At 42.3% G+C, this 22607-nt stretch overlaps 2 protein-coding genes across 4 annotated transcripts in view; both read left to right on the plus strand.

Moving 5' to 3' along the window:
• LOC115142667 (mitogen-activated protein kinase kinase kinase kinase 3-like) overlaps positions 1 to 2498 on the plus strand; it is a 76582-nt gene extending 74084 nt beyond the window's left edge. For all 3 annotated transcript variants that reach the window (XM_029682300.2, XM_029682301.2, XM_029682302.2), the window contains one exon: positions 716 to 2498. In XM_029682300.2, the coding sequence (XP_029538160.1) occupies positions 716 to 803 (88 nt within the window). In that variant the 3' untranslated portion in view covers positions 804 to 2498. The remainder of the gene's footprint in view (positions 1 to 715) is intronic.
• A 768-nt stretch (positions 2499 to 3266) lies between these two features.
• LOC115142668 (son of sevenless homolog 1) overlaps positions 3267 to 22607 on the plus strand; it is a 72060-nt gene continuing 52719 nt past the window's right edge. The window contains 2 exon segments of the mRNA XM_029682304.2: positions 3267 to 4295; positions 19069 to 19194. Coding sequence (XP_029538164.2) covers positions 4209 to 4295; positions 19069 to 19194 — 213 coding nt within the window. The 5' untranslated portion in view covers positions 3267 to 4208.

A 22607-nucleotide genomic window follows, 5' to 3' on the forward strand; every position in this document is an offset into this window, starting at 1 on the left:
TAGCAGGGATCATCAACTAGATTCAGCCTCAGGACAATTTTTTGAGGGGGAGCGGATGGTAAGGGGGCCCAGAACATAATTAGAAATCATTTGGGAACTGCAAATTGACCGCAAGAAGCCCAAACAAATAATCATGTCAAACCTTGCTTACATTTGTATACGATCACATACTGTATGTCTCTATTACGCGTGGGAATACTTTGGAACAGATTTCCAAAATTAGTCACTTGGAGCTGATTTGCTGGTGTTTTTACAGTCTTATTGTCCGACAATAAAATAATAACACATTTAAAATAAAATACAAATTATTTTATTTTTGCTCAGAAAACTTACAAATAAAATCACCACCATTTGGGGAAACCTGTGTTTAGTGTTGTGGATACAAATTAGTTTAGCGACCTCTGCTGACATGGGTACGAATCCCCTCTGTCCTTTTCATCTATCTGTCCCCCTACACATATCTCCCTTATTTCTGTGCAGTCTCCTCTTTTTTGGTGCTGTCAAATTAATAAATAAAAATATGCAAGGTAAATATATTTTTAAGTGCCTCGATTATTGCCTGTAATAGCTATGGTGGCGTTCCAGATCTTATTTTTTTGCAGTCACATCTCAGAAGATTGCTATATTTTATTCATGCAGTTCATTTTATTTCTATCTGCAACATTCAGAACATTTCACATCACTGAATACGCCCCTGTTGTACCTTTGATTGCAGGGTTGTGGTGCTGGAGAGCAGACCTACAGACAACCCTACAGCACACAGCAACCTATACATCCTGGCTGGACACGAGAACAGTTACTAACCACCCTGCGCTCTGGGAACCAGGGTCCTGTTCAGTAGGCATAAAGCTTTCTGAAACGGAGTGCTACAGGGATGTACAGTCTGAACCTGTCCAATAAGAAACCTTAGTTTCATTGTCGGTTGCAAAACATTATTTCATTGTATGCCTTAATGAACATGGCCCAGGATTGGTTTCAGTTACATTTTAAGAGGTTATAAATCTGAATGAAATTCATTCATTGAAAATTGCAATTAGGTTTATTTTTCTATTATTAAATTGGAATTCATGTCCTGAAATTAAACTATGGAACTGACCCCATCCCTGATGGGAACAGACTATGATGAGGAGGACATGTCTGACTCTGCATCTGAGACCAAGGAATTGCAATCGGACTATTCATCGAGCAAGCGACCTTGGATATGTCCGGTTTTTAATTGAACCTTATGATTTGAATTGTAAGTCGACATTTATAGTAACACAAACCCACATTCCTGGATATCACACTATTTCAATATTGACCAACTTCTGAGAGCATGCATCCTTACCTGACAAGTGCTTGACCGATGTGTTTGTAATTAATGTAAATAGAATATTGAGATTGTACACTATAAGTATGTCATGTAGATAACCATGCTGCATATATTTTGTAAAGTTGCCCCCCAACTTAAGAGATATAAAGAGTTGTTGCCTAATCAATGTGGGGTACTACTTTTAAGGGCTTGTCAACTAATGTAATTTTCCAAAAGTGGTAGGATGTCAAAGAGCAAAGTGTCTGTTCATTTTGATCATGTGTTGCCTTTTTTAAAATATGTTAGACTCGTTTTGATATGAAGCCATATGCAATGTCATTTTATTTTCACACACTTTAATTCCAACCCCATAGAAAGTTGTCAATTCTCAGATATGCACTGGTTGTGAAATTTGCACATAGTTGTACGCAATAAAACACTTTATTCTTACATTTAAGGCATGGTTAAGTTGTGCTTATAACAAAGTATCTGCATGAGTGCATTAAACAACATCATACTACACACTTTTAACTCAGACAAATTTAACCAGGCAATATAAGGTTTTTTTTTTTTTTACATATACGCCAACGCTGTTGTTAAAACTGCATTCAAACTGAAGAGACTCTGGGCAGTTGTACCATCTTAGAATCTTTTTCCGTATGGTGGCCAATGAGTTGAATGTTGAATGTTTGCTAAATTGCATTGTTCATATGGTTTGTTCTGGTGTTTGGGCGTCATAGTAAGGCCTCTACCTCATGCATTGGGGAGTCATCGGGAATATGTGGGGCCAAATTGAACATGTAACACTAAATGTGATTTGCTGACTCCATGTAGCTTACACAACTAAAGGAGGGTATGATGAAGTACAAGGATTTTCTGACTTGGTTTCTTTCCATATTGCTTTGGTGTCATGTACATACAGTAAAATAAAATTGCTTAATTGTGCCTGTACAACTGCTAATATTCGAACATGTTACATATTAAACATTTTAACTCACGATGGGCTAAATTGATTGACTGATGAGCCATAGGAAGCCTGTTATTTTTCTCCAAAATTTTAGACGGTATGATGAAGTATAAGGATCTTCTCACTTGGTTTCTTTCCATATTGCTTTTGTGTCATGTAAATATTGTAAAATAAAATTGCTTAATTTCGCCTGTACAACTGCTATATTTGGACATGTTACATATTAAACATTTTAACTCACGAAGGGATACATTCATTGACTGATGAGCTATAGAAAAAAAATAAGAAAGTCTAATCTTTTTCTCTGACATTTTAGTGGGTATATGTCTTTTTAAGCCTATTAAACCTATGGAATCATTTCTGCCAAGATGTAGATGTGTATTTTGAACATTGGGAATGCTTACTATACCATGAACTGCTCAAACCCAGTTAGTTAGTGGAGGTGTCTGCTTTGGGAAGTCTCCACAAAAAGATGAATGCTTTCCATTATGTTTTCTCTGGGCTCTGTTCGTCAAGTCTGCGACCCCACCGCGTGCGCACAAAACTAGCACTAGTTCACATGCATCGTTGGTATGTTTGAAGTTTCGTGTTTTAACGTCACATGCACAAGTACAGTGAAATGTCTTTCTTGCAAACTCAACCCAACAACGCAATAATCCAGAACAATGTATTACTAGTAAAAAAGCACAAGAGAAATGATTTTTAAAAAAGAAGGAAAAAAAGTAATTAAGTAAGCATACTAAATACAGAAAATATTTTTAAAGTCAGTTCCAATACTACATGTACATGTGCAGGAATATTGGAGTGACAGAGGTAATGTGACTAGGCACATTGAGTTTGCAATGTGAGTATGCAATGGTTTCAATTGATCTTTCTCATCAAACGATGTTTTTCATGCTATCGTTTAATTAATTATTGCTCTCAGATAGTATACAGATCTGCGAATGTGGGCAGGCGCGATGATTATCGTAAACAAGCCCTAACGACGTCATTAACTATCATCTGCGCCTGTGCAATATTCTTCTACCAGCAACTGCACCCGACCCGAGTCATAACAATCGTCTAAATAAATAATTTTGACCAAAGGTAAACTGGTAATTAAAACCAGCCTTTGCGTGGATTCTTGGTTTTCTCGATAACCAAACAAAAAGGCTAAATAGTCTGAAGACATGTTTTGGAAATTATACATTCATGGAGGATAACACGGTTATCAATATCCACCCTGCCGAAGATTCGGTGAAAATGGGCGATTTTGTACCGAGGAGGTTTTTTCTGCCCAAAATATAGGGAATGATTCAACTGGCCGAAAAGGACGAACAGTATCGCATTTCCCGAAACGTGAAGTGACACCTTCACTCCCACGTTGGATACTAGCTAGTCAGCTACGCCACTGTCCACATATTGCTAGTTAGTTCACCACTACTCCAACCATCTTCCGATTCGGATCGATCCGCTACGGCTAGTAAACATCACCAGCTCGGCTGCTAGCTAGCTACTACTAGCTTGCCAAATTAGTTAGGGTAACATTTGTTGCCACCAACAACGTCAGTTCGGAACTTGGAAAATGTCCATCTGCCAAAGTAACGCAAGCTTGCTAGTTAGCGTTTGAAGTATCTTTGGGTTCGTGCATTTTGAGCTTTTTTTAAACTCTCGGTGTCCCGAAAGAGCAAGCCTGCTAGCTAACGATAACGACTTGCTTCGGCAGCTGGAGACGGCTAGCTAGCAGCCATCAACATCTGTACACTGCCGATGCAATGGTCGCATTGTTAACTGTTTTGGTAGAGGAATGCTCATTTGGTGGATATTCTGAGGCAGCGGGCCGCACAGAATATTGCACCTCTCAGTTCCAACCACAGGCCACACTATATATTGCTTTGATGTGAGAAGTGGCCGTGAACACACAACGCTCACTGGCTGCAAGATAGCGCACGAAGACCGGCAGCTGAAGCCATGCAAGCGGCCCAGGTTCAGTACGACTTTTTCAGCGAGGAGAACGCACCGAAATGGCGGGGGCTGTTGGTACCCTCCCTGAACAAGGTAAGCTAGGAAGTTGGCAGGTGCCAAGCGAACAAATTAACGTTAGACGGCGAGGGTATGCATTACAAGCAAAGTGGCTATTATTAGCTAGCCAGCTAACGTTAATTAACGTTAATGTTTTTAACAAACATTTTAATTGTGCCACGTCAAAACACACCATGTTGCCAGTGACACATGGTTTGGTTGGTCAAATCACATTGTATTGGGTGCATACACGTATTTATCAGACGTTATTGCGGGTGTAGCGAGATGATTGTGTGTGCTAATAGTACCAAGATAACATTGCATTTCGATTACTGTTAACTGCCCCCCGCTCATTATTGGGGTGCACCCGTGGGGACGCGATGCTTCTATATGACACAGCCCTATGTTTGACTCAAATGGTTTTGTTTGATTCCCTCACCTAAACTCGAACGTCACTAGTTCCCCATCCATTACACCATTCCTAAAAACGTCCCCTTGTATCTGTATCTGCTATCTCAGCGTCACTGTATGTACATCTTGTCCACAGTGTCAGTTTGAGTGTGACGGAACTGGAAGCTTCTGTGGGGGAGGACTCTGTCACGCTCACAGAACGTCGCCCCCCCTCGGCAAAACTGCATCACTTTTTCCTAAGCGACGGGCTCCATAGTAACGTTGAAACTGGGCCCTCAATTTCAGACATAGAATAAAGTACTTGCTAGCAGCAACCCTGAATATTGTAGTACTAATCATCATCATGAAACGAGTCATTTGTTTGTTCTTGTCCCTGAAGGCAGTTTTGGAAATTCTATGTTGGTGGAGGTGACTGTCATAGCCTATTCATGACCAATAAATGACTATTTGACCATTTACATGGACAACATCATTGACACTACAGTAGTTGTTTCTAGATTAGTCATAAGTATCTTTTTATATTGTTGTTGTGCTACACTGCTTTACTCTACGTCCTACCAAAGAAAATAAGAACACGCAAATTGCACACCTAGACTTGTCAGGTATTTGAAGAGAAATTAGGTTTTGAAACATTGCATGGGTCACAGCTCATCAAGATTGACTCAGCACCTTTTTTCAAGTAGGTTCTGACTCAGTCTCGATATTTTGGGACGCCCTCATATAGTCTCATGAAGGTGGTGGCCATGTTTTTGGCGATTTACAGACCTTTGGGGTGGTTTGAAATAACATGTCTGATGTGGGCAAATTTTAGTGACACACCACACACGGTACCTTGGTCTACACAGAGTGAACACTGACTAGCGCCTCCCTGGTTTGCATGTGTGTGTGTGTTGGTAAATAGAGGCCTATAGCTGGCGTGAGGCGATTAGGGTGGGGTTTTTCAGCAAGATGCTGCAAGCAGGGGAATGCCGAGTCAGTGAACTTCAGTCACAGCTCTCAAGTGAGATGTTACAATGACAGTTGAGAAAATTGTTTCTTTAAAAAAAATGTTCTTTACATTTTTATTTGTTCACCCCAGTGCTTTCTTAAGATGAGTGTTTTCAATGACTAGCATATATTTAGTTCATGTTTGGGCACTGCAACATTCTTAGTTAAAACCACTCCAGACCAACCAATTTAGGCCTAAACAGAAAAACTATTGGGCCTATATAATGGTAGTAGTCAAGATGAAAGGACACCTGAATAACAAACACAATAAGTATCCCAATTTACAATGCGAGTTTGACATGAAGGGGTAGGCCCAGCCTAAGCCCCTCTGTGTCACGTTGGACCGGAGGTAGTGATCAGGCGAAGAGAATGCTAAGAAGAAGAAGAAGAATCAGAACAATACTTAAACAGTAGGTTAATAATACCGAAACTGAATTCTAGCCTACTGAAAGAAAAACATCCTAATGGACCAGCTAGGACTGAATTATGTAATGATAGTGTGCTGCTTGATATGAATCTGGAAATGAAAATTACCTTTGACATGCCTCGGTTAATCTTTTAGCTAACGCTGCAGAAACGGTACACTGTGAGTTATGTTGAGAAGTTGGTCTTATGTGGGAGATTGAACGAACTGTGGAGGAATGCCACAGAGAAACAGTTCAAGTCTTTGCTCGAGGTCCCACTTTTGGATGACTGGCACATGTGGAATCCCAACGAGGGGGGATGGCCTCTGCATTCCTGTTGTGTGTAGACTGGCAAGGGCCGGCAAATGCCAAAGTGCGATGATGCTGTAGCAATACAACGCCACAGGCATGGCAGGAATGTAGCCCAATGCATGAGGTCAGAGCAAGTCAGCCCTCGCAGAAAACAGGAGTGAGCGACAACGAAGGGGAGGTTTAGCCCCAGTGGGTCGCATTAAGGACATTTTTGCAACAAGCTTTTACCCCCTTCTCCTCCAAACCACCCCCATTGGATCCCTCAAGTGTTGCTTTCCCCGCTCAAGCTGTGTCAACAAGTCTAGGAGCGGTTATGGAAGACTTCAAAAGAGCCCCATGGCAAGACCAGCTTCTCCTCATTGAGCCGTTCAAAGTTGACACACCCTCTGTTCACCCTATTGATTTAGCCATTGGCCTATCACCTATGCACTCCAGTGGATGAGCATTGTTCAGGTTTCTGCTGTGGAATGAAATGGGGAAATAGGGTCAGTTTTGTCATGCCATTTAAAAAATATGCTTGCTTTGCCAAAGCCAAGATGCCAGGTTAGCCAGCCCTGCCAGGAAAAGCTTTGTCAAGAGCAAGCCCTCATTTTAGCCTCCCCACAAATTTCCAATGGCGTGAGTTTGCAAAGTCTTTGAAGTTCTCTGCTGGATTTTTTAAAACTTTATGCACAGAGTAATTTGTTCATTTTGTGGGGATAAGTTGTGGTCAGGTTTTTAAAAAAAAACAGCTGTAGTCTAGAATATCCCCTAATATTCTCCCAGCCCTGCTAAACATCAATGGACATTATCTTCAATTGGTGATGGAAAATGTCACACTGATTCTTCCATATGTACTTACAAAGACTTTTCACATTACAATGGCATTTAACATCCAAACATGCTGCATCTTGCCTCTACTCTTTGGCGATAATTAATCAGTCTAGCATCTGCAATAATCACAATTTTCCATATAAACGGTGTGCCCCATTCCTCTTTCTGTTGTTCCCCTAATCTGTTTGCTAGGGATGTGACGATTCACCGATATGCATCGGTCCCCGATTCAAATGTTTAACATCGGTCCGCGGACCCCAAACCGATCCAAATGTAGCTTGCATCTGGTCATAAAATCGATTAAAACTTCACAAATCACCTGTTCACAATTTTTGGGGAATCGTATTAAATTATTTCTACCTTCCGAAACTAACTACCTCATCTTTTGTGACAACTGGTGTCCTCTCCTTCAGTGTCGAACTGCGTGTGACTGTTGACAGTCATTGATCTACAAGTCATTTTGCATGCTAAACAACCCCAGACATCATCAGTAGCCTAGGCAAACTGTGCTCAGCTTTGGGCGCTGACCAATGTGGGGTAGGCGGTCTGTTCCTGATATTGCACATCTGCTCGGCACCTTCAGCATTCATATAGTAAAATGGCTTGCATGATATTAGGCTATATTAGTTGACTAAAAATCTGTGTTTGCTGGGTATTGATATCTATGCACTGTTGAAAATGGTGTTTTAGGGGAATACAAGTAAGCTACCGGAGACAACTCTCATGGATTTACCTGCCAAACAGTGCTTAAAATACATTTTATTTTGATTGTTCAGGTTCACCATCAGCAATAGTTTTGTCTGTATATGGTCATTTCTATATATAAAGAGTAAAGTTCATAACGTGGACCGCAATCCTTTTTGCGAGGCTCACTGCATGGTTGAAGCGAGAGGAGAAGAAAATGTGACTCTGTAAAAACTTAAAAATGGTCAAAACCATTAGATTTTGAGATGGGGTGAAATTCAAAGTATAGCTAATTTGTAAATGATAAATATTGATACAATACTAGCTCAAACAATTAATCCACGAATTAACTTGTCATTTTAGCAGGTGGTGATTTTAGAAGTGGGGCTCCATTGCCCCCCCTCTAGATGCCTAGTCTCCCTTATGGCTCAGCTCAGGTGCTGACATTTTACACACAGACACACGCACATAAATCAACAGACAGATTCAGCTCAGGGAGGCCCAGCTCATGAGTTCCATGAGCAGATTTTTATTTAGAATGGAAAATGAATGTGTTAGTGCATCGAACTGAATTGCATTTATTCGTTCTCAAATCAAACTGAATTGTTTCAAACTAAAAAGTATCGTTCCTGTATGTGAAAGATGCACATCCCCACTATTTGCATGTCGTGCCGTGCAGGCCCGCACTGGCTGGGGTTCCTGGGAATGAAATTCCTGGCATTGCTTTGGGTTAGTCTGGCATGCAGGAACCAGGGCCTTCTCTCCACCACACCCACCTGCCTGGGACGGGCAGCTCTGGCCCGGATTCCTTCTTTAACCCCTTTTCATAAACCCTTAGCCCCTTCCCACATAATTCACGCAGACCTGACAGGACCTGGACAGGTGGAAGTGCTATTGGAGAGGTGCTATAGGTTGCAGATTAGGAGATCTGTCTGGTCCCTTCAGTTCTGTTAAGACTCTTGAGGAAAGGGCTATGGGCAAGGGTTGGTTACCAGAGTTGAGTTGGGATTGAGGGAGGAGCACCTGGGTACACCAGCTTGGTTGTCATCGGAAACCTCTGGGCCAAGAGTGACACAGGATCAGGTGAAGAGGTCATGTGGGGCTAGGGCTCACAAGGCCACGTTGCACATCTGGAGTCAATTCACTTGAGCTTGAATCGTCATCAACGATATTGATTCACATGATCATTACATTTACATTTACATTGAAGTCATTTAGCAGACGCTCTTATCCAGAGCGACTTACAAATTGGTGCGTTCACCTTAAGACATCCAGTGGAACAGCCACTTTACAATAGTGCATCTAAATCTTTTAAGGGGGGTGAGAAGGATTACTTTATCCTATCCTAGGTATTCCTGAAAGAGGTGGGGTTTCAGGTGTCTCCGGAAGGTGGTGATTGACTCCGCTGTCCTGGCGTCGTGAGGGAGTTTGTTCCACCATTGGGGGGCCAGAGCAGCGAACAGTTTTGACTGGGCTGCGCGGGAACTGTACTTCCTCAGTGGTAGGGAGGCGAGCAGGCCAGAGGTGGATGAACGCAGTGCCCTTGTTTGGGTGTAGGGCCTGATCAGAGCCTGGAGGTACTGAGGTGCCGTTCCCCTCACAGCTCCGTAGGCAAGCACCATGGTCTTGTAGCGGATGCGAGCTTCAACTGGAAGCCAGTGGAGAGAGCGGAGGAGCGGGGTGACGTGAGAGAACTTGGGAAGGTTGAACACCAGACGGGCTGCGGCGTTCTGGATGAGTTGTAGGGGTTTAATGGCACATGCAGGGAGCCCAGCCAACAGCGAGTTGCAGTAATCCAGACGGGAGATGACAAGTGCCTGGATTAGGACCTGCGCTGCTTCCTGTGTGAGGCAGGGTCGTACTCTGCGGATGTTGTAGAGCATGAACCTACAAGAACGGGCCACCGCCTTGATGTTAGTTGAGAACGACAGGGTGTTGTCCAGGATCACGCCAAGGTTCTTAGCGCTCTGGGAGGAGGACACAATGGAGTTGTCAACCGTGATGGCGAGATCATGGAACGGGCAGTCCTTCCCCGGGAGGAAGAGCAGCTCCGTCTTGCCGAGGTTCAGCTTGAGGTGGTGATCCGTCATCCACACTGATATGTCTGCCAGACATGCAGAGATGCGATTCGCCACCTGGCCATCAGAAGGGGGAAAGGAGAAGATTAATTGTGTGCCGTCTGCATAGCAATGATAGGAGAGACCATGTGAGGTTATGACAGAGCCAAGTGACTTGGTGTATAGCGAGAATAGGAGAGGGCCTAGAACAGAGCCCTGGGGGACGCCAGTGGTGAGAGCGCGTGGTGAGGAGACAGATTCTCGCCACGCCACCTGGTAGGAGCGACCTGTCAGGTAGGACGCAATCCAAGCGTGGGCCGCGCCGGAGATGCCCAACTCGGAGAGGGTGGAGAGGAGGATCTGATGGTTCACAGTATCGAAGGCAGCCGATAGGTCTAGAAGGATGAGAGCAGAGGAGAGAGAGTTAGCTTTAGCAGTGCGGAGGGCCTCCGTGATACAGAGAAGAGCAGTCTCAGTTGAATGACTAGTCTTGAAACCTGACTGATTTGGATCAAGAAGGTCATTCTGAGAGAGATAGCGGGAGAGCTGGCCAAGGACGGCACGTTCAAGAGTTTTGGAGAGAAAAGAAAGAAGGGATACTGGTCTGTAGTTGTTGACATCGGAGGGATCGAGTGTAGGTTTTTTTCAGAAGGGGTGCAACTCTCGCTCTCTTGAAGACAGAAGGGACGTAGCCAGCGGTCAGGGATGAGTTGATGAGCGAGGTGAGGTAAGGGAGAAGGTCTCCGGAAATGGTCTGGAGAAGAGAGGAGGGAATAGGGTCAAGCGGGCAGGTTGTTGGGCGGCCGGCCGTCACAAGACGCGAGATTTCATCTGGAGAGAGAGGGAGAAAGAGGTCAGAGCACAGGGTAGGGCAGTGTGAGCAGAACCAGCGGTGTCGTTTGACTTAGCAAACGAGGATCGGATGTCGTCGACCTTCTTTTCAAAATGGTTGACGAAGTCATCTGCAGAGAGGGAGGAGGGGGGAGGGGAGGAGGATTCAGGAGGGAGGAGAAGGTGGCAAAGAGCTTCCTAGGGTTAGAGGCAGATGCTTGGACTTTAGAGTGGTAGAAAGTGGCTTTAGCAGCAGAGACAGAAGAGGAAAATGTAGAGAGGAGGGAGTGAAAGGATGCCAGGTCCGCAGGGAGGCGAGTTTTCCTCCATTTCCGCTCGGCTGCCCGGAGCCCTGTTCTGTGAGCTCACAATGAGTCGTCGAGCCACGGAGCAGGAGGGGAGGACCGAGCCGGCCTGGAGGATAGGGGACATAGAGAATCAAGGGATGCAGAAAGGGAGGAGAGGAGGGTTGAGGAGGCAGAATCAGGAGATAGGTTGGAGAAGGTTTGAGCAGAGGGAAGAGATGATAGGATCATCAGCTTACTCTGGATTTGAGACTCCCATGCTTCCTTCTAGAACGACACTCGGTCCACTCATAACCTGGGGTTGGAGAGTGACCTTGAATTTGAAATCAAGTATTTCATTCTACTCTTTACTTGATGTTGTCTATCAGAGGACCACACTGCTCTACTACACATGTCTGGAGGTGAGGACAAGGCTTGACAATGTAAAACACACAACACTTTTTGATTTGAAGTCCACCTTAGGCATTGTTTCTGTGGGGAAGTATTGAGTTGGCCCCCAATTTTCAGTTAGAATAATGAGCCTTTATTCCAATTTTTCTTGGAGCTTCCCATAAACCTATCCTCCATATTTTATCTTGTGTGTGTGCAGATTTTATTTGCAACTCATTTATTCAGATGATTATTACCTTTATTATAATGGGTTTTAAGACTTGTTTTCACTTTTTTGTTTATTTATCATTTGCCTTCACAAGGAAGCAGCGCAAATGAAGAAGTCTGATCAAACGGTCTAAAGAATTGTAGCATGCAATGTATTCCAGCATACAGGTTATCTTCAAGGAGAGCTTTCTAGTCAATCTTCTATTTTTTTCCCCCCATTGGCAATCATGATGTAGCCTAACACAAGCCTTGTGTCAGGCTAGGCTACATCTTTTACATTATCTCAGGACCTCCTGTTAGACTTTGATCGTTCCCCACTCAAAACACACTTCTGAAAGCACCTACGTATATGCCCACGACAGATGAATACCTCTGTTTGTTCCGTCGCGAGGTGAGAAAGGTAGGTAGAGGTGTGTGTCAGTGACGGTCATTGCCGTTTAAGATGAGGGAGGATGATCTTTGTTTATGAGCATTGTCTTTCAATTACAGCATAGTGGATGACTCATTCATGTTCCATTCACCCAGCTCAATCTAACGTTGATAGTTTTAGGCTCATATGCTACTCACATTTTCCCTGTACCAATGAGTGAAAGTTTACAACGTAGGTGCACCGGTCGAGAGAATTGAGTAATCAAGGTGCGAGCCAATGACTCAATACCGCCTTGCACACTCTTGCCTGCATCTAGCTGATCTAGGGTGTAATCATTAGTCCAACAGTTACAAATTAGTTTCTATTGTACAAATTCATGTATGTTCATCCCGCTTCCGTTTTAAGGAACGTTTTTCAACCGAATTAGCGGGATCAATACACCCCTTATCAGACACAGTTCACATTCATAGCAGCCACCAAAAAAATAGCATGCTCACTTTGCTTGTTGTATATATAATTCCTTCTCGCAACTATCAACATGCTTTCCTCCTATCACCTTTTCCTGTTGCTTGTCGACTTCAGTGCACAACACATCAGCTGTCTGACCAGGTGAAAAAACCTTTCCAAGCCAAACCTTCATATCAGGACCGCTGGCCGCAATACACAGCCTACATCGTTGTCCCGTCATAGTCAACATAGCTACTGGAACTAACGTGTTAGTAAACCGGCTACAATCATGCAGTACAACGTACAGTCAGAAAGCAGTTTAGCAGTTACACTGGTGGGCCCCGGTGGCAATAAATTAATCAAATCAAAATCTTGACTTGGAAGAGTTCCAGTGTTGGATAGCCAGCAAGCTAACATGGCATCCCTCTCTATTTGAGTAGGCTAAACTAGCTAGCTACATTCGATAGCTAAGTGAAAGTTTAAAAATAAACATACAACCATATTTAATCTCACTCTTGCTTCTCCTTAGTTTTGTAAGAAACTTATATTCAAAACTGTTCAACTGTCTTTCCACTCACCACATTTTAGGCACTTCTGTGCTAGATAGCTGTAGTTTATTTTTTCAGTACTTAGTGTCATTCTCTGGTCCTTTCATTGGGTGGACAACATGTTAGTTCATGCTGCAAGAGCTCTGATAGGTTGGAGGTCGTCCTCAGGAAGTTATCACAATGACTGTAAGTCTATGGAAGGGGAAAAACCATGAGCCTCCTAGGTTTTGTATTGAAGTCATTGTACCAAGAGGAGGATGGAAGCTATCTGTCCTCCAGCTACACCATGGTACTACACTACAGAGTGCTGTTGAGGCTACTGTAGACCTTCACTGCAAGATGGTGTGTTTTAATCAATTATTTGGTGAGGTGAATATATTTAGTATAGTTTTATTTCTATTAAATTCACTGAGGATGGTCCTCCACTGAGGAGCCGTGTGTGTGTGTAAAATGGAGGCATTAGAGAACATTCAGGCTTTATTGACCCAGTACAGCAACCTCTGTATTTCCATAGAAGATGGGCGTTTTCTTTGCCTTGTGATGGGAGAAGATTGCACTTCAGCTGCAGTACGATTTTCGCCATGTTCCGATTCTCTGCCTTTCTATCTGAAGTTTTGTCACTTGCTTGTTGAATTGGTATTTGTCATGGGCTCGAATTGGTTTCCACCGTATTTCTTGCTCCAATGAAGTATCAAGCGTGTGCAAAGCTGTCATCAAGGCAAAGGATGGCTACTTTGATGAATCTCAAATATATTTTGATTTTAACACTTTTTTTGGTTACTACATGATTCCATATGCATTATTTCATAGTGTTGATTTCTTCACTGTTATTGTACAATGTGGAAAATAGTCAAAACAAAGAAACACCCTTGATTGAGTAGATGTGTAAACTACTGGTACTGTATGTATTTTGGAGTTTGTATTTAGTTTTTTAGTTTATTTTAATTGTTGGAAATAAATTACTGTTAACAGCAGGAAATCAGCTCCAAGTGATTTTAATTTAGGTAATCTGTTCCACAGTATTCCCATGCCTAATAGAGAGATACGTGTAATTGCATACAAATGTAAGCAAGGTTTGAAATGTATTGTTTTAGTCAAATACATCTATTTGGGCTTCTTGCAGTCAATTTGCTCTCTCCAAATAATTAGTAATCATGTTGAAAAAATCTTAATGATCCCTGCTGTAGGTTATAGTCCCCTTGTTACTTACCTCCCTTTCATTTAGCTTTTCACGCTATCTGCGCCTTTTTGCTTTTATTCACTCTGCACCATTTTTACCGATTAGTTTACTATTTGATGCAGTCTCTCCCTTAAAATTAAATGGCATATTCATAAAAATAGTTTTACTTTCTATTTCTAAGGTCTCCATCTTTTCACTCTGACCTCAGAAAACACCCTCTCTCGCTCACACTCACTCTCTCCCTTTGTAATTCTCTCTGCCTCTGAAGAGCTGCCAAGTTGAGTAGGACCGTGCCCTCTCTAAGAGGAGGAGGGGAGTAGAGACTCTCAGAGCTTGCTTAGTCATGCTCTGATAGGAGGCCTCGGCTGGCGAGGCGAACTGAGGAGACCGGAGTGTCTATGCTGTGCTCTCGTCACTGGGCTCAGTCAGTTACCAGGGACACAGAGTTAGAGGCAGTAGTCCCACTCCACGAGCTACAACCGCAAACGTATGCTTATTCCAACCTAAACTCAAGTAGCCTAATTGTGTACTTTTTCCCTAACGTATTTGACCCATTACCAGCCGTAAAGTTAAGATTGATGTGTTGTCTTGTACCAACTCAATGGATGATGGTTAGGAGATGCAGGACCAAAAGGTAGGCCTCAACGTTAGAATAATGTGTCTTTATAGTTATGTTCGTAGCGACAACCCTTCGTCGCTGGTCATCTCTTTTTCTAGCCATGTGTGTCACTGATTGAGTGACTGCATGAAATGGGCACAAGTTTGTCAGTAGTCAACACAAAATTAGTTTGGATAATGAGTACTTAATAGCAATTTCCTGCTGAAAATATATGAATTGATTTGGAAAATAGCTTTCATCAATAATCATGTAGCCTATGTCTAGTGTTTGATTTAAAGCCAACCATGGGCTGTGTTCAAGGAGTTTAGGTCTATGTTATGATGTGTATGTTCTGCAAGAACTCCTCGTGTAGGTCACAGTGACTTGTGACTGTTATGATGGAGTGCACTTGACTGGAATGCAGATGGGCCTATCCAGAGTAAGAATGTATTTGAGTAGACTAGGTACTGGTGAACACAGCACTCTGAATTTGCATTTCATCAGGTAGGCCTAATACTCGTTGGCTGTATTGCAATTTGCAAATGCATATCTAGAGGGCTTTTCCAAAGGGGAGCCACACTACAAGCCTATTTGTCTTTTTTATTCATTACATTATATTCCACCGCATCCTATCCAACCAAAAGAGAGTGTGAAGTCTAGCCTACTTTCAGTAAAAAGTTGACTATTATTGTATTCTGTCTGTATTCGAGTGGTCCAAATGAGAAACTCCATTTATTTTAAATTTTTACAAAGGGTATTTAAAAAAAAAAAAATATATATATATATATATACTAAATCCTCTTTGTATTCACACTGCCCTTGCCTTTGAATGAGGACTCAACTCTCTCGCCAGTTCACTTCACCTATTTTGTGGTCCGAGTCCTCTTTATTCACATTTGCCAAGTTCAGAAAGGATCCAAAAGCTTTTTCCAACATTCCCTGAATGCACTCTGGGTTTTTACAAAGTGCAGGACAAGCCATCCCATCAGAATTTCAGACCGCTATATATACCTACTTACAGTGGTGGGGAAAAAGTACCAAATTATCATACTTGAGTAAAAGTAAAGATGCCTTATTAATAGAAAAACACTCAAGTAAAAGTCAGTCACCCAGTAAAGCACTATTTGAGTAAAAGTATTTTGTTTTAAATATACGTAAGTATCAAAAGTAAATGTAATTGCTAAAATCTACTTCAGTATTATAAATTATTTCAAATTCCTTATAAAGCAAACCAGAAGACACAATAAAAAAAATAAGAGTACATTTAAAAAATATGTCTATATATACACAGTTGAAGTCGGAAGTTTACATGCACCAAATACATTTCAACTCAATTTTTCACAATTCCTGAAATTTAATCCGAATAACAATTCCCTGTTTTAGGTCAGTTAAGATCACCACTTTTATTTTAATAATGTGAAATGTCAGAATAATAGTAGAGTGAATTATTTATTTCAGCTTTTTATTTCTTTCATCACATTCCCAGTGGGTCAGAAGTTTACATACACTTAATTAGTATTTGGTAGCTTTGCCTTTTAAATGTATTAATTTGGGTCAAACGTTTCGGGTAGCCTTCCACAATAAGTTGGGTGAATTTTGGCCCGTTCCTTCTGACAGAGCTGGTGTAACTGAGTTTGGTTTGTAGGCCTCCTTGCTCGCACGCTTTTTCAGTTCTGCCCACAAATGTTCCACAACTTTGGAAGTATGCTTGGGGTCATTGTCCATTTGGAAGTCCCATTTGCGACCAAGCTTTAACTTCCTGACTGATGTCTTGAGATGTTGTTTCAATATATCCACATAATTCTCCTACCTCATGATGCCATCTATTTTGTGAAGTGCACCAGTCTGTCCTACAGCAAAGCACCCCCACAACATGATGCTGCCACCCTGTGCTTCACGGTTGGGATGGTGTTCTTAGGCTTGCAAGCATCCCCCCTTTTCCTCCGAACATAACGATAGTCATTATGGCCAAACAGTTATATTTTTGTTTCATCAAACCAGAAGACATTTCTCCAAAAAGTACGATCTTTGTCCCCATGTGCAGTTGCAAATTGTAGTCTGACTTTTTTGTGGCGGTTTTGGAGCAGTGGCTTCTTCCTTGCTGAGCGGCCTTTCAGGTTATGTCGATTTAGGACTCGTTTTACTGTTGGTATATATACTTTTGTACCCGTTTCCTCCAGAATCTTCACAAGGTCCTTTGCATTTGTTCTGGGATTGATTTGCACCTTTCGCACCAATGTGCGTTCATCTCTAGGAGACAGAGCGCGTCTCCTTCCTGAGCGGTATGACGGCTGCGCAATCCCATGGTGTTTATACTTGTATACTATTGTTTGTACAGATGAACGTGGTACTTTCAGGTGTTTGGAAATTGCTCCCAATGATGAACCAGAGTTGTGGAGGTCTACAATTATTTTTCTGAGGTCTTGGCTGAGTTCTTTTGATTTTACCCATGATGTCAAGCAAAGAGGCACTGAGTTTGAAGGTAGGCCTTGAAATATGTCTACAGGTACACCTCCAATTGACTCAAATGATTTCAATTAGCCTAAAGCCATGACATAATATTCTGGAATTTTCCAAGCTGTTTAAAGGCACAGTCAACTTAGTATATGTAAAGTTCTCACCCACTGAAATTGTGATACAGTGAAATAATCTTACTTTAAACAATTGTTGGAAAAATTACTTGTCATGCACAAAGTATATGTCCTAACCGACTTGCCAAAACGATAGTTTGTTAACAAGTAACTTGTGGAGTGGTTGAAAAGCGAGTTTTAATGACTCCAACCTAGTTGTGTGTGTGTGTATGTATATGTAACTTTGTTAAAACAATTCTAAATAAGTTTCTATTGACTCAGATACCCTAAAATGTAATCCAACTATAATTTTTCATACGGAAAGTAGTATGTTCAATAGGAAACCGATATTAGCAGGTGTGTCTTGTCTTCCTCGTGCGACCAAACATGAATTTCCAATAGTGTGTCCCAGTACTAAAACTCATATTTCTTACTCGTTTTGGAAGAAACAAGCCTGAAACGTTGAACACGGTGCTGACACCATGTGGAAGCCATAGGAATTGCATTCTGGGAGCTAGATTTAATTATTTATCTATACTTTCCATTGTAATAGTATAGGCTCTCTCTCAAAAAAAATTCTGGTTTGTTTTTCTATGGATTTTCTCCTACCATATCTTTTGTGTTATAGTCTCCAACATTTTTTCTTTTCAATGGTACCAATTATATGCATATCTGGCTTCAGGGCCTGAGCAACAGGCAGTTTACTTTGGGCACGTCAGTCAGGTGGAAATTGAGAAAAAAGGACCCTAGCCTGAAGTGTCAGAACCCACATTTATTAAAATAAGTTTTCTCTGCAAATAAGTTTCCTTCCCACTCTTATGTAGGTTTCATAACAGCAAGGAAATAACACTGTCACAACAGGTCTAAATATGTGTCATGACAGTGTTATGTCAGCTGTTAGGACATGATATGGTTATGACCGTGCAGGTCAAGTAAATGGGTTACCTCATCTTCTCTCTTTTGTGGCACATTGGTCTTATGGCAGGGGAAATGGTGTTGCAGTAGTCTAGTGTGTGGTGCAGAAATAATGGCAAGCAAACAAACCGAATTCAGACAACCTCTCGCGATGGTCTGTTTGGTTTGTTTCGGGGCTCTTTTGAGGGGTCCGAGTTACTTTGGAGTGTTCACACGGCACAACAAATTAAGCGAACTGCACTGAGTTTACAAAAATTGTCTGAAAAAGGACTAAGTGTGAAACTATACTACACTAGAAAATATCTCGCCAGTCGCAGCCCAAGGTTTTTTTGAACATAGACGTCACTCCGTCTAGTTTTGATTTTACATTTGAGTTCTCAACTAACGTGAAATCAACAAACATTTGAACTGTTATTGGATTTAGGTTCAAAGTTGGGTGTAAAAATTTCAACATGTCTCTAAATTCCCTTACGTTGATTACTTTTCCCACGTTGATTCTATTCCATGGAAACACCATTTATTCAACCAGTTTGGGCCCAGCTGGAATCTATACTGAACTAGTAGCTTAGCCACATCTCTCTTTCTGTGTGAAGGTGCTGAGTCAGATGCACCTCAAGCTTTTTAACACTTGATTTAAAAAAAAGTGTAATGATAATCAACTCAACCTATACTGAACTAATACATGTTTACCACGTATTCTGCCGATCCAACCTTTTTTTTAACAGCTGATTTAAAAAAAATCTACTCATACTGAACTAATACACATCTCTCTCTGTGAAGGTGCTGAGCCAGGTACATCCCAAATTGTCGTCCCAGGAGGATGCACTGCAGTACATTGAGGAGCTGATCCTACTGCTGCTCAGCATGCTCTGCCAGGCACAGCCACGCAGCGTGCAGGATGTGGAGGTAAGGATCTCCGTCAATAGTGCAACAGTGTCTGGACCAAAAACCTTGTTGACCCCTTTTTTACAGTGTAAACAGAGTTTTTTTAAATATATTTTTTTACATACTTCCAAAGCAATAGCAGCAGCTTTGGACAAACAGGTCCTTTACGTAGAGAAATAGGAGTGTTTGCTCAGTGTTGTTTTGCCCTCAAATGTGATCTTTTACTGAAGCTTAGGTCAAGGTGATAACGCATTTCAATCACAATTAAGTTGAATCGTTGTGATTGTGTTGTCTAATCTTTATTATTAACAGATCACGTTTGGAAGCAGAAAAACAGTGAGCAGACCTTCCCTTTTGGAGTCCCTCATGGAATCAACAACGAACTGTGGCGAGGTAGAAGTTGCCTCTAAATCACAGGTCTAGGATCAGACGACTGTTCCCATGATCCTCTCATTTAAACCTATCATCTGGGAAATAAACTGACCCTTGACCAGTGATGCGGGCTACTTCTACTTAAAGGGGCAATCAGCATTTGCTACACTGAACAAAAATATAAACGCAACATGTAAAGTGTTTGTCCCATGTTTCATGAGCTGAAATAAAAGATCCCAGACATTTTCCATATGCACAAAAAGCGTATTTCTCTCAAATGCTGTGCAACAATTTGTTTACATCCCTGTTAGTGAGCATTTCTCCTTTTGTCAAGATAATCCCATCCACCTGACAGGTGAGGGATATCAAGAAGCTGATTAAACCGCATGATCATTACACAGGTGCATCTTGTGCTTGGGACAATAAAAAGCCATTCTGAAATGTGCACTTTTGTTACATAACACAATGCCATAGATGTCTCAAATTTTGAGGGAGTGTACAATTGGCATTCTAACTGCAGGAATGTCCACCAGAGATTTTGCCAGGGAATTGAATGTTCATTTCTCTACCGTAAGCCGCCCCCGATGTCGTTTTAAAGTTTTTGGTCAGTACCGCCGAACGGCCTCACAACTGCAAGACCACGTGTAACCACACCAGCCCAGGACCTCCATATCCAGCTTCTTCACCTGCGGGATGGTCTGAGACCAGCCACCCGCACAGCAGATGAAACTTTGGGTTTGCACAACTGGAGAATTTCTGCACAAACGGTCAGAAAACGTCTCCGGGAAGCTCATCTGCATGGTCGCTGTCTTCACCAGGGTGACACAATTGCAATGAACACAATTGCATTTTATCGATAGCAATTTGAATGTACAGAGAAACCGTGTGAAACTGTGACGCACCACCCTCTGTAGCGCTTTATGGTCGGATGTCGCGCAGTTGCCATACCAGGCAGTGATGCAACCAGTCTCTGGTGCAGCTGTAGAACCTTTTGAGATTCTGAGGACCCGTGCCAAATCTTTTCAATCTCCTGAGGGGGAATAGGTGTTGTGCCCTCTTCATGACAGTGTGGCAGATGGTTTTGTTGCCTACTCTTACCACCTGAGGGCGGCCCGTCGGGAAGTCCAGGATCCAGTTGCAGAGGGTGTTTTAGTCCCAGGGTCCTTAGCTTAGTGATGAGCTTTGTGTGCACTATGGTATTGAACGCTGAGTTATAGTCAGTGAACAGCATTCTCACATAGGTGTTCCATTTGTCCAGGTGGGAAAGGGCAGTGTGGAGTGCTTTCAACATGATAATCCACGGCCCCATGTCGTAAGGATCTGAACACAATTCCTGGATGCTGAGCATGTCCCAGTTTTTCCATGGCCTGAATACAAGACATGTCACCCATTGAGCACGTTTGGGATGCTCTGGATTAACGTGTATGACAGTGTGTTCCAGTTCCTGCAAATATCAAAAAACTTCGCACAGCCGTTGAAGAGGAGTGGAACATCATTCCACAGGCCACAATCAACAGCCCGATAAACTCTGCGAAGGAGATGTCGCGCTGCATGAGACCAATGGTGGTCACACCAGATACTGACAGGTTTTCTGATCCACGCCCCTACTTTTTTTTTTTCAGGCATCTTTGACCAACCGATGCATTCAGTGGGGCAAAAAAGTATTGTCAGCCACCAATTGTGCAAGTTCTCCCACTTAAAAAGATGAGAGGTCTGTATAATTTTCATCATATGTACACTTCAACTATGACAGACAAAATGAGAAAAAAAATCCAGAAAATCACGTTATAGGATTTTTAATGAATTTATTTGCAAATTATGGTGGAAAATAAGTATTTGGTCAATAACAAAAGTTTATCAATACTTTGTTATATACCCTTTGTTGGCAATGACAGAGGTCAAACGTTTTCTGTAAGTCTTCACAAGGTTTTCATACACTGTTGCTGGTATTTTGGCCCATTCCTCCATGCAGATCTCCTCTAGAGCAGTGATGTTTTGGGGCTGTTGCTGGGCAACATGGACTTTCAACTCCCTCCAAAGATTTTCTATGGGGTTGAGATCTGGAGACTGGCTAGGCCACTTCTTACGAAACCACTCCTTCGTTGCCCGGGCGGTGTGTTTGGGATCATTGTCATGCTGAAGGACCCAGCCATGTTTCATCTTCAATGCCCTTGCTGATGGAAGGAGGTTTTCACTCAAAATCTCACGATACATGGCCCCATTCATTCTTTCCTTTACGTCGTCCTGGTCCCTTTGCAGAAAAACAGCCCCAAAGCATGATGTTTCCACCCCCATGCTTCACAGTAGGTATGGTGTTCTTTGGATGCAACTCAGCATTCTTTGTCCTCCAAACACGACGAGTTGAGTTTTTACCAAAAAGTTATATTTTGGTTTTATCTGACCATATGAAATTCTCCCAATCTTCTCATGGATCATCCAAATGCTCTCTAGCAAACTTCAGACGGGCCTGGACATGTACTGGCTTAAGCAGGGGGACACATCTGGCACTGCAGGATTTGAGTCCCTGGCGGCGTAGTGTGTTACTGGTAGGCTTTGTTACTTTGGTCCCAGCTCTCTGCAGGTCATTCACTAGGTTCCCCCGTGTGGTTCTGGGATTTTTGCTCACCGTTCTTGTGATCATTTTGACCCCACGGGGTGAGATCTTGCGTGGAGCCCCAGATCGAGGGAGATTATCAGTGGTCTTGTATGTCTTCCATTTCCTAATAATTGCTCCCACAGTTGATTTCTTCAAACCAAGCTGCTTACCTATTGCAGATTCAGTCTTCCCAGCCTGGTGCAGGTCTACAATTTTGTTTTTGGTGTCCTTTGACAGCTCTTTGGTCTTGGCCGTAGTGGAGTTTGGAGTGTGACTGTTTGAGGTTGTGGACAGGTGTCTTTTATACTGATAAGTTCAAACAGGTGCCATTAATACAGGTAACAAGTGGAGGACAGAGGAGCCTCTTAAAGAAGAAGTTACAGGTCTGTGAGAGCCAGGAATCTTGCTTGTTTGTAGGTGACCAAATACTTATTTTCCACCATAATTTGCAAATAAATTCATTAAA

Source organism: Oncorhynchus nerka, linkage group LG15 (assembly GCF_034236695.1).
Source record: "Oncorhynchus nerka isolate Pitt River linkage group LG15, Oner_Uvic_2.0, whole genome shotgun sequence".
In the NCBI taxonomy this organism is placed as follows: domain Eukaryota; kingdom Metazoa; phylum Chordata; class Actinopteri; order Salmoniformes; family Salmonidae; genus Oncorhynchus; species Oncorhynchus nerka.